Source organism: Pelmatolapia mariae, linkage group LG20 (genome assembly GCF_036321145.2).
Source record: "Pelmatolapia mariae isolate MD_Pm_ZW linkage group LG20, Pm_UMD_F_2, whole genome shotgun sequence".
Classification (NCBI taxonomy): domain Eukaryota; kingdom Metazoa; phylum Chordata; class Actinopteri; order Cichliformes; family Cichlidae; genus Pelmatolapia; species Pelmatolapia mariae.
In genome coordinates, this window is record NC_086244.1 from 7858168 (window position 1) to 7870514 (window position 12347).

Here is a 12347-nt window from a genome sequence, read left to right on the forward strand (position 1 = left end):
TAAATAACATCAGCAGACCACAGGCATTGAAAATAGAACACCGCATTTTTCAAGCCTACACGTTCAGAAAATAAACAAAAATGCTAAATGGTCCAACAGTCGCTTTTCCTGTACGTGAGCCTTTTGATTTCCCAAACCCAACTCTCTTGATGGCTTCCCTGCAACATGAAACATGACACATCATCCATTATTCTGTACATGTGCCTTGCTATCTCAGCCCGCTCCATATGGCCCCTGTTGTCTCTAGACACCCAAATCCCTTTCCTTAGGCCAGGGGCTGTTTTTGTGGGAACCATTACATTGCTCCTCTTCCTCAGAGGAATGGGGTGACGATGATGAGCAATCACAGCGAGAGCAGACTTTCAGCCTGAAATTCTGACAGGATACTCAACAACTGACCATATCTGCTTTGTTGGCCCAATTGCTAATTCATGCAAGTTGACAATCTGGAGGCAACAATTATGAGTGATGAAAGGAGTGAAAATAAGAGGAGAGAGCACTTAAGGGGGATAAAAACATGAAGTTTACTTTGCAAGAATGGAGGGAGGTAGGAAATTTGATAGTCTAGAGAGAAAACTGGAGAGAAAAGGGTTTAATTTGCTCGGCACATCGTCAGTCACAGATGAACGTATCCAAGTCTTAAACATCACCTCTTGTAAAACCAAACACTCTGAACAGATGAATGAGGAGCAATGCAAGCATAAAATGCCATTTGTGTGTTGACTTGTGCAATAAAATGGCTGCTGTGGGAATCCTTATCACACAAAACCTAATGTGATGAAAAAAACTTGATAAGAAGCCGTGAAGACATCAGGTGTTTTATGCCAAAGAATTATGAACCAGAGCAATCCCGGGTGAATTTGCCTGAAACGTGGGTATTTTCTTGGGTCTGTGCATAACTGGAAAATTCGCAGCGTTTATGGATTAAATAAAAGCCTGTGTTCTAATAACTTCACTGAAATCTGTTTTCTGTAACTAACCTGAGTGAAGCATTGTGTCCTTGATCTCTGCTACTCTCCTAAATTGTTTTATTAAAGCAACATTATTTTAGGCCTTTAGACCTTCTTTCGTGACACTGCATCATTGCATCTTTAATGTAGACCATACAAAGGGTGCGGTATCATGAAAGGCCTGCAAAACACGAACACATATGTTATGGTAAAGACTACAATTCTGGCAGGAATGCTCAGAAATGACGTTTCTCGAGGGCTCCAAATCACAAAGAAACAATACAGAAGAGGAAGTAAACAGAAGGAAAATTCAACATGTATCTTTGCCTATTAAAGGAGCTTTTGACATGAAAGCCCTCGCAGCATTCTGGACACGGGGATCGAGTGTAACGGGATGGATGTCATAAGCTGTTGTCGACTTGCGTTCTCTGCCAAGCGTTTGCACTAAGTTTGCCACAGTGTGAGGGAATATGAGGGTGATGCTAAGTGAAATGCTCATTTTGCGTTTGTGATTACCAAGGCCCATGGGCGATATGCACTAATGTGAGCTAATGCAATAGATTACACAGTGCTGGCCCAGGGGAACAGACAGCAAACAGATGTGGTCTACTCAAAAGGGGAGGAGGGGGGCAAAAAAAAGAAAAAAAATCAAAGTTTAAAGTGTTCAATGTGCTGAAGATTGTCCTTTGCAATTTGTTGTTTACAGAATGAAAAGCAGTGATAGGTTTTGTCAGTCTTCTGCTTTTATAGATGTGAAACAATAGTGCGCTGATGTCTCTGCAGATGTAGAAGCTATTAACCAACTTCTCTGAAGCAGTTTTATTTTCTTAAAGACTGCTGTTTGAGTCATTTAATTACAATCAATGATGTCATGGCAGATGTGTTGTCTTTGACAACTAATGTGCAACACCTGTGTGACATCATCAATTACAGGTATAGCCCCAAGCGTGGCATTCTTGTCACTACAGGGTTAAAACTAAACAGAGGAGTGCATGTGTTTTTGTTTATTTTTATTTATGTAAACATTTAAAGTGAATACCATATTGTCTATTTTAAGAACTATTCAGTATTAAGGCTTATAGAAGTATGTAACTGACAGTATGATTTTATTAATTCTACTCTGTGTGGTCAAGGTGTGAAGTTTTATAAAAGGTAAATGCACTACAAAGGTCTGGACGTTTTAAGGCTGTGAAACCTGACTCTAACCAGACTATAATCTTGACTTTGTAAATACTGCTCTCTAGTGGTCGATTTGAGTAATTGATTGAAAAGTCGACTATAGCCCACATAATCTGCTGTCAAATGCAAAAACTAAACACAGTTTACCAGTGACAAATACTCCAACAAAAATTTTTTTCTTATGTTGTAATACAGCGGTGACACCAATACTTGTTGCCTATATTTGGAGATTCTGGAGGACTAATAGCCTGAAATGGTAATCGAGTTATTGGAATATTACAGTCCACTGATGATTTAATTAGAACAGATATTACCAAATTTATCTTTCTCTGTGTCTGTGCAATCAGGTATTAAAGTTGTCATTAAAGGGAGCTAGAACCCCAGGTGCAAGTTAAAGAAAGCAGATTATTGTTATGACCGTGAACCACTACATCTCTTGGTTTCGGTATATTGCTAAATATATGCATATATAAGCATATATATATTATAATATAGCTGGAAGTGCTTACCCTACATCCCCCAGATGTTATGAACATAGCTGTATAACTGGTGCCTTGAGTCCGTGAACAATGTGCTAAACTGTATCCAAGTATGACTTTATTTCTTAACTTTGTGTCCTCATATGGCAACATTACATTTTGCTTTGCACCGTATACTTTATATTCTGTGTTTTTATATTTTTTAATCAATTGTGACCTTGCCATGTTATGCTGTAATATAAAACCATTGTCCTCTATGGGGACAAGTCTAATCAGGTCCAACTAATCCTAAATAGCTAGGAGAGATTAGAAAAACAGGTCTCAGGAGGTTAAGAAAGGTGATCCTAGGTTCATTATGGTTCAGCTTAAATACAACACCTATATACTTTTGTTCTTCGCCTCTCACTTTATTGTTGAAACGTGCCATCAAAAATTTCAAAACAATACTCAACAATATATAAACACACCAATAATGTGAACACCAAACAAACAAACAAAAAAAAAGAAATAATTTAAAAAAGGCTTCTCAAAATTATACCAAACACTACCCAGCATGTAAAATTGAATTAACCTGAGTCTTTCTTCCCTCTTTAGCATTAAGTTAATTGGAGCAATCAACATCGCTCCTTTTGCATTTTTGTCTTCCCTAAAACTGCACAATCACGACACCTTAAACGCTCCTTGACGTCCAGTTGGCAGTGACTGCTGCCCCTTGACACAAGAAACACTTTCAAGACTTTGCATAGCAAAAGCAAACTCCCGAACATGCCAGCGGCTAAATGTGCAGTAACCAACTAACACTGAATGACTATTTCACACAAACCCAGAAAATTACACACAATCTGGTACATTTTACAGCTGACGGATGTGAGGCACCACTTAAGCACCTTTTTGCTTTTCAAGAAGGAAAATAACAATACTTGTAGATAGCGAGTTTATCAAAATTAATGTACAGCCCAAATTGTGGTATAGGTCAAAAAAACAGTAGCAGCAGTAGTAGTCCAGTGTCACCAAATGAGCTTGAGCTTCCTGTGGTGTTTTATAGATGACAAACGTCACGGGTCACTTGTCCATGTACTACTACTATTACTACAACTCAAAACACCAGTCTCTGGTCGAAGTAGGTATATAGGCTCAGCTAACATGATAGCTTCAAAGGCTTTACAAAAATAAGCCTTCAGAGCACAACTTGAGGTAGAACACTTGAAACACACAGCAGAGCTCGCTGCTGTGGCCTGTTTGTAAACAACTGGGCCGAAGCCATCAAGTTATCCGACAGAAACTCCCCACCATCCAGTGCAGTGCAGCAATTACACAGAGCAGCATTTTTTTCCCCACACAGGTTTTTCTTAGGTTTTAGCATAACACAGTTTATGTAGAGAGATTTTTATGCCATCCCACACACACAACTTTTACAGCTAAGACAGACTCTGGAATATTAGTGTGGGTCATGTACAGATTTATCAACAGTCTCAAAAAGAAATATTACAGTGCACACCAGTGGACTATATACAAAAAACCCCCCCCCCCAAAGGTTATCTGCACCTTTGCATTCAAAAAAAGAACTTCTGCTGAAACTGTAGCCCTGAAATGTCCATATAACACAAATGTTTTTCTGTTGAAAAAGAAACATTAAATTAAGAGAGGATATGCACACTCTCTTTCTAAATATGTACATTAAACAACGTTTCTAGAAATTCTCCAAAATAAGGCAGCAGCACTGTTTACATCTAGAAGGACAAGAAAATGATTTGCTTCAACTATATGAAGTTCAATGTCATTTTCAAAAATTCTCGTCAGGTTTTTTTAAATGAAAGTTTTCAACCTTTTCTTTGTTTCTTTTTACTTTAGGCACTTTTGTCAGTGGCCCCACAGCGTTGATTGGGGAATGGGCCTGAAACATCTCTTCTTTGCAGGCTGGGTAGACTGGGCAGATGTTGGAACAGCACACTTCTGCCCCCTGAGAAAACAAACAAAAAAAATAACATTAACTCTTCAAAGTATCAGAATACGCAATTTATATGTCACTCTACTGAAACTGCAAGTCTAATGCTTACCTGCTCCTGGGTTGGCTAGTCCTGCATGACTGGGGTTTGCTGGGTTGGTGTGATAGAGAGATGCCAGGTCATGGGGTGGATAGGAGCGAAGAAGGTTCATCATGCTCCACTCAGACTCCAAACTGCCTCCAATAGTCGTAGGTGCATTCTTTGCCGGACCCAAAACAGAAACCTCAGAAGCTGTGGGTGGACATGACCCTTGCTGTGTGGGTTTCACAGTTCTTTTAATAAACATCCTGTTAGATCCATCTGCTGGTGGCCCTCTAAAAGCAGCCTTCTCACCAGCCTCAGCGTCCCTGTTTGTAGGCACAGAAAACTTTAATCGCTTGCTGGATGGCTCGCCAAAGTCCATCTGGGGGAGGCTTCCAAATCGGCTCGATAGGCAGAGCCTGGCGGCATCTGTGTGCCAAAGGACACCGCTTCGTACTGGGTAGCTCCGATCGCCGATGCCCACTCTGTCCATGACATATTTGTTGGCTGTGTTGTTTTTTCTCATTAGCTCTGTATACCTGGAGGATTCCTGACTTGGATGTGAGTCGGTGCTCTGCCTGTAACGCTGGGTCTCCTGGACATCTTTTATGGGTGCATGGACAGGGGATGGCTTAGGAACGTGTGGTAGGTTAACAGGTGTTTTTTCTTGAGGTTTTGCAGGTTGGGGAGGTGGAGACTTGGTTCGGCGAGGGAAGATCCTCTCAGTGATCAGAACTGAGGAAACATCTTTCCCATTGAGGGCAGGCGGGCAACCCGTATGACGACTTTCACTTAAATTGCCTCCGAACCCATTCTTTTTGGTGCTGTCTGACTTGTCTTTGTGAGAGAGCTTTTTATGCATAATCAGAACTTCTGGGTAGATGGTTTTATAAGCACAAAATGGGCAGGCAATTGGAACAATACCATTTCTTGGTTCAACACTGGCAGGTGTGGAGACAGAGACTTTTATGGACAGATTTAATGGGGCCTCACAGTTCTCTTCTTGCACCTCCTCCCTTTTTTTCTTCAGGTTAACAGGCACAGAGCACTTGGCGAGCACATCATCTTCCGGAGAGCAGTCAGGCACAGCATTTACTTGGACAAGTGGCTTGCCAAGCTTGCCATCGACACTATCCAGTCCGCTTTCTGGTGTTCCATCGATGCACGGCCTGGCTGGAGGCACCCAGGATTTCTTTGGCGCAGGATTTTCAGCATTGTTTCCATTTTTTCCATCACTGGGTGAGGGCACTAAAGGCACAGGTCTGCTGGGGATCTCCACGTAGGGCTTATTCTTGTGGCGTCGATCCAGGTGATATTTCAGTGAAGTTTTCTGGGCTGCAGCGTACTCGCAGTAAGCACACTTAAATGGTTTCTCACCTGGAACAAATAGTTTTGCATAAACATAAGTCAGAGTTTAAGGTCAGTTTATTTTTAGGATAATTTATAATCATTTGTCGTGAATTTACCTGTGTGAGTCCTCAAATGAACTGTGAGGTAGTAGCTGGATCTGAAGGTTTTGCCACAGTAACTGCAGTCTTTTGATCTGCCATTGGATCGGTCAAATCCATCTTCACCTTTGAAAACAAACAAAAATCTAAATATTAACACAACACACAAAGGACAGAACAATGGCCACAAAAGGCATGTGTTATTATCCGTCCCCTCAGCAGAGGGAGCCGTTGGTAACAAACAATTACTACACCACAGATAAGATAATCTGAGTGTATACAGAAAAACAGACTTACCTGAACCCAAGTTTTCCTCTATGCCCTCCTCAGACCCTTCCTCTGTATTTTCCAGTGAGCCTGCTCTTGAAAGCTTGCCATCAACAGATGAGGTTGGACTTTCTTCACCTCCTCTCTCACGCTTGTGGACCCTGGAGTGGAGCACCAGCTGGTGGTAGGTCCTGAAATTTCTTTGACATTCCTCACAAGTCGTTGGCCTTTGTTTGTCCTTATCTTTCTGAACTGGAGACCTTCGCTGTGGGTCTGGGCTTTTAACAGGGGCCTGTTGATGAGACCGGAGCTCTCTCCCAACTTCTTTCACGGCCTTGTCTCCTTGGCCCTCAGTCCAAATATTATTCAACTCCTCCTTGTCAGAGCCAGATTCGTCATTGTCCGTGCTGTTTTCCTGGCCAACATCTTTTGTATTATTAGGCCCAACTGCGATCTTGCCTTTCGTAGCAAGCTGCCAGGCCTGATATGTGTTGACAGGATCTAGCTGGGGAATCCATTTTGATGATCTCACAGGTTCCAAATCCTTTCCTGCGGGGCGAGGCTGAAGGTTTAGGAACTGAAGAAATGAATCCTGGTTGGCAGTGGGTTCATTAGTATCACCCATCTTATCCTTGCTTTTATCTTTTCCAGGCTGTGCCTCTCGATTATGCATTTTACTGTGTTCAACCAAACTATCATGGTCAGGGAAGAAAAACCCACAAACCATGCACATTTTGTATGCGGTGCCTACAGGCTCTGATGGAGGCTCTTGGATGATACCATTAATTGTGATTGGGCTCTCTGGGTCTTGCTGGGCCTTGTTCTTTGCTCCTGCTTTTACATGCATCTTCATGTGGTTCTTGAGGAACCAGTGCTCTCTAAACCGACGCCCACAAAAATTGCAACAATAAGTAAAGTAGTCCTTGTGCTTTCTCATGTGGGCCTCAAGCTCGCTGCCATCTTGGGATACGTGACCACACAGGATACAGCTGTGAACCTCGTCTTTTTCGGCAGGAAGGCTGCTTTGTTTGGCCCGGGGTCTCTCTCCTGGGATCCTGAATTCTGCTTCAACCCGAAGCACAGTCGGCTCGGAGAATGTTGTGGGGTGCTGTGTTAACACGTGGGGGCCAAGCTCATCCTGATGAGCGAAAGTCTCCTCGCAGAACATACAGTACAGCGGTGCACTTTCTTCATTTTGCAACTCAGTCTTTTCTGGGTAAGTAGTGTGTGGCGTCATGCTAGAGCCCAACCCTGGGATGCTTGCATCTTTACTAATAAGAATATCTTGGGCAAGTCCATCTGGGCTATTTACAAACGGCAGCAATGAATGAGTCGGCATTTTCTCCTAATATTTTACAAGCAGTCCAGATTATTAGGAGCCTGGAAAGAATGGGAAAAGTGGTTTTTTTTAAGGCTTTGCTCAAAAATCAAAACAGGATCAGGTAACTGAAACACCTAAGTTATCATAAAATCTGTTTGAAAAAACACCACAGAGAGAATTGCCTTTCCTTATACTGAAACAGGAAATGTATCTTTTTTAGCAATCAACTACACAGACAAGTCATTTCCTCTATGTGCAGGCCAATGACAAAACAGTCTTTTTTTGTGCTCGCAGACATTATTTAAATTAATTAAGCTAAGCTTAATATGACTAACATTAACTTAGAATATATACTTCAAGAAAGTAAGATGATTAAGTAAGGTCATTGTTTTTTTCATTTTTTCCCCTAAATGTAACAAACCTTTTGCTTCTCTTTTGTTTCTAACTTAACACGCCAACTACTTTAACTAATCACACTAAACATGTAGTGTTAAATACAATCTACAGACACAGATTAACTTATAGTGAACAACATAAAAAGCAACATCCCAGCAAAAGTCTAAGAATTTCAAGTTGTTAAACTATTTTTGAAAACTCTAAAATCTTTACTCACAAATCCCAGCATATCCTTTTCTTCAGGCATCAGTGACAAAAAACACTGTGGTTTTTCTCTGTGTAGTGGTTTCAGCTTGTATACTGAACTGCTTATATTGGGGAAGGCTCGAACTGCTTAGCTCTTTGATTGGTGGAGAAGTGGAGTAACTGGTTCAGCAAGGACAAAATGCTCAAGGCCCATGCAAAATGCTAATCAAGGCTGTGGCACCAGCAATACCTATAGCTGTCTACTGTAGCATCAAAGACCCTCCCCCTTTTCACACATTTTAACTGTTACCTTTAAATCAAGTTTTCAGTATAAGGCTACAAAACAAAAAACCCACAAATGAGTGGATAAAGGGGAAGTCCCAACTGTAGGTTTCAAGTCATTCAAACCAATGATAAATGGTTTTATTTTCAGTTTTATATAATACATGCACACACACATATATATATATATTTTTTATACATCAACGCTATTCATAACCAATTTACCTGGAATTAGTTTGCTGTGTGGTACTTTTGCCTTAGGCCAGGTGAGCACAGGAAACTCTTAATGATCCTGTGTGGTTTTCTGAAGTACACACATGCTTCGGGAGGCAAGCGTTAACGTTAGCCACCTTGTTATTCAAGAAAGCAAAGCTCCGGTTTGAACGTAATTTTACCCCGGAGGCGATGCTCGAAGTTAACAGTTGAGAACTTCCAGCTAACGTCAATAAAGTCGGTGCATTAACAGACTGGCTATTACGTTTCTATATGTGCATCATAAGCCGAGCACGAGGGCTTCGTTACTCATTTTGGAAACACTCAGATCAATTATCAGCCCTGTCCGCCTTTGTGACTGAGGAAGACTGAATTTTAAATCAATACATCCAGACACAAACCCGTCTCGAGTGGCGACGACGTTATTTCATGACAACACTGTGGTACAAAAAGAACATTATCGACCTGACTTTCTTTTTTTTTAATGTGTGTGTCTACTTACGCTGTCCCCTACGGTTTGTTTTCCAACGCCACTTTCAAAAGTTCACCCAGATTGAGAGAGTGGCATAACAAAACGCTAACTAGTTTTACTCCCATAGCCTCGGTCATTCTTAACGACAGCAACGTTAGCAAACAACACTTTCTGTTGCCTCGACTTCGAGCAAACTGTAGAAACTCACCAAACAATACCTACCAACTCAGAATTTCCGGATTAATATTGATACTGACACTACGAGCGACTGAATTCAGGGAATTCGGGTGTTTGCTCGAGTTTGCTTCTTCATTTCACACAACGCGTTGCCGCTGGTGGACAGCTCACCTATTCAATTGTTTGAATGTGAATCATATTTGTTCGACTTGGCGAGTCCTCCCTGCTGCAGCTGTTGAAATCCGGGGCGCGCGCTCTCAACTTTTTCTCAAGGGGAAGATGGGGCGCGTGCACGGCAGCCCCCCCCCCCTCCACCACCACCACAAAAAAAGGGCAATCACGTGGTCACGTATAACAGAGAGGGATTAGTGCACATAATCATCTTATCTCATACACGCCAATAAAGCATGAGGGCATATTTTATTTGACTGTTCTAGCCCACAATGAGCTACTTACAAGTTATCACATGTGAGGTTTTTATTTTTTATTTTTATTCCCAGTGTTTTCACTATTAGATGTGTAAGCTGCTTCATTTGTGCTTCAAACGGCCAATATTAGAGTCGTATTCGCTTACAGTGAAGTCTGTTGTCACGCTTTGCTTTTCGAGTGGTTCAATCATGTGTCTAACGATGCTTTAAACTTCCACGGAGTAAGAGTGAGTGCGCTGAATAGACGCCATATAACACTCTTTGATGTGTACGCTGCATTTTAAGTTACCTAAAAGTGTAGCCAGTCAGCACGTCATGCACCAGCTACCATGTGGAGCTGGGGGAGGGGTGCCTCAAACTTTTCACAGTTACATGAGGCTTTTTTTTTCTTTTTGCAGAAGCAGGTTGGTTGAGTCATGAGAAATTTCAAGTTCTTCCTATATGGTGACACAAAAACGTACCAAGGCGCACAGCCCACTTTTATATCCCATATGAGTTGTTGCCACCCAAAACATACCTCTGACAAAGCCATGAGATGGTGCATGTAAACACATTTGATCTTACAGAAAAATGAAAGGAAAAACCTTAACTTTTAGTTACATAATATATTGCTGTTAATAATAATAGAGAATCAGCACACATTTACTGTTGGATTGTGTAATCACCTAAGATTAATAGACTGGTGCTTGTGAGATAAAGACCTTCACCTACAGTAGCCTCCACACCCTCCTATGTAAAATCAACCCCTCCTCCACTCTTAAAAACAGAGACACTGATGGGCACTTAATCAGTCAATGAAGATATTCAGCTGACTTCAGTGTACACTCATTATGCAGACCCACTCTACCTCCCCCCAGAATGGCAGCAATGTCTGGAAGAAAACAAAACTTTATCAGTAACCACTCCCAGTTGAAAAACAGTGAACAAAGACTGGAGTGCTCGATTTGCTTAAGCTATGGCTCTCACATGAGCCAAGGACTGGCTGTAAGCAGCCTGCTCTTTTGCCTATATTACAAGCTGTTGTCAAGCACTTGCTGTCACCAAACAGGTTGAACCAATGTAGTTCTCATAATGAAATAAACATACATGTGGTTTTCCAGCCTAGCAAACATGCTTAATAAAAATGTTTGGTTTGAACAGTGGATTTGATAATTGTACTCATTCCAAGGATACCAATGAACTTTCTTTTATTTCTATTTTATCTTAATAAATGACTCAGCTCACTGATTAAAAAACCGCATATTTTTTTCTTTAGTAAGGCTCATTTACATATGCAGCTTACCCTAAACTAAAAACATTTTCTCCCCTCGCAGTGCTACGATTCAGTTATAGGTACTCGTGCCTTCCCCCGAGATCCTGTTGCAAACAAGGCTAGTATGTTAATCAAAGGCACCACATGTGACACATCGAGGCCTCCCGGTCATTTCCTATTGTTCAGCAACCACAAAGCCTCTGTGAAAAGCTATCAGTCTAAAGCAGCAGTATCATTCCTCAGGATGATGAAATTGCCAAAAGATGTTGTAGCCCATCACAGGAAATGCCTTTTATCTTAAGGCAGTGGTTGTTTGTGTCTAATCCTACAAATATATCTTTAGCTGGCTGGAACTTTTATCATTGATTTACTATGATAATTTAAATAGCATTCATCATCTGTAGTGGCAATGACAGCAACAAGTGGCCGAGCATTGTTTACTTTTAACTGATTTAATTAACTCTGTGCTATTGTTTGACATTATGCTAATAGATTTTTTTGAAGTCATTATCTCAGATAGTTTTTTTTATTAAAACATTTAGCTAAAAGCAGTTAAATCTAATTAAAGAAGGGGTATCTGTAAGAAAAAAACTCAGTACTTTAGAGAATTATAATGTATTCTGCGGGCAGACATCCTAACAGGAATTGGATCAGCGACTCGGGGAAGGCTGTGATGGCTTGTTTTTTGTCTTGACGTGTCAGGAGCACCTGACCGCATTGTTCTCCTTCAGATTCACAGCCTGAGTTCTTTCATAATCCTGGTGTCGCTTCTGAAAGACACTGATAATATGTAAGCTTCTTTATCACCCCGAACGTTTATTCAGTTCTACCAGCTGTTGTGTTCTGTTGATCATAGAAGTATCAGTGGCCAAACAGAAATTCTCACAGTTCATACTGAAAACAGTACCCGTCTTTTCTGTGTAGAAACTGTAGAAACTGGGTGAAGGAAGTGTCTCTTTGTTCTGCTGCTAGTGCCCCGCTGTCTGCGTGATCTCTTTTGACGACTTTTTTTTTCCTGACCTTTCTTTGTTTCACTATGACCTCTCAGTGAAGTGCATAAATGACAGTTACACATAAAAAAGACACAAAGGATATACATTATTTGTTGATTAACTGTGCAGGAAAAATATATGCAAATGATAAAAAAAACAAAGAATTTTATCTTTTTAAATTATGGTAATAGTGTCGTATGTGTTTGCAAACGTAACACTCTCTTTATTAGTTATAATGATGGCAGCCACGTCAGTCTCTTTTCACTCAAACTGCAATC

At 41.0% G+C, this 12347-nt stretch overlaps 1 protein-coding gene across 2 annotated transcripts; it reads right to left on the bottom strand.

Annotated features, from left to right (window-relative positions):
• Positions 1 to 3012: 3012 nt before the first annotated feature.
• znf217 (zinc finger protein 217) lies at positions 3013 to 9627 on the bottom strand. 2 transcript variants are annotated; one of them, XM_063464146.1, is made up of 5 exons: positions 9569 to 9627; positions 6381 to 7730; positions 6102 to 6209; positions 4666 to 6012; positions 3013 to 4568 (listed from the first exon to the last, which is right to left on the bottom strand). In XM_063464146.1, exons 2-5 carry the CDS (start codon positions 7687 to 7689, stop codon positions 4456 to 4458), a joined length of 2877 nt encoding a protein of 958 aa, XP_063320216.1. In that variant the 5' UTR covers positions 7690 to 7730; positions 9569 to 9627; the 3' UTR covers positions 3013 to 4455. The 2 variants fall into 2 exon arrangements, with proteins under 2 accessions (XP_063320216.1, XP_063320215.1); XM_063464145.1 differs by having other exon boundaries at positions 9443 to 9586.
• Between the last annotated feature and the right edge of the window lie 2720 nt (positions 9628 to 12347).

What these genes read in the sequence shown, in the direction of transcription:
- znf217 (XM_063464146.1), bottom strand. Translation starts at nt 7,689, where the DNA reads ATGCCGACTCATTCATTGCTGCCGTTTGTAAATAGCCCAGATGGACTT. An exon ending in AGAGGAAAACTTGGGTTCAG is followed by an intron (nt 6,210 to 6,380) that starts GTAAGTCTGTTT and finishes TTGTTTTCAAAG; the next exon opens with GTGAAGATGGATTTGACCGA. An exon ending in ACTAGCCAACCCAGGAGCAG is followed by an intron (nt 4,569 to 4,665) that starts GTAAGCATTAGA and finishes TTGTTTTCTCAG; the next exon opens with GGGGCAGAAGTGTGCTGTTC.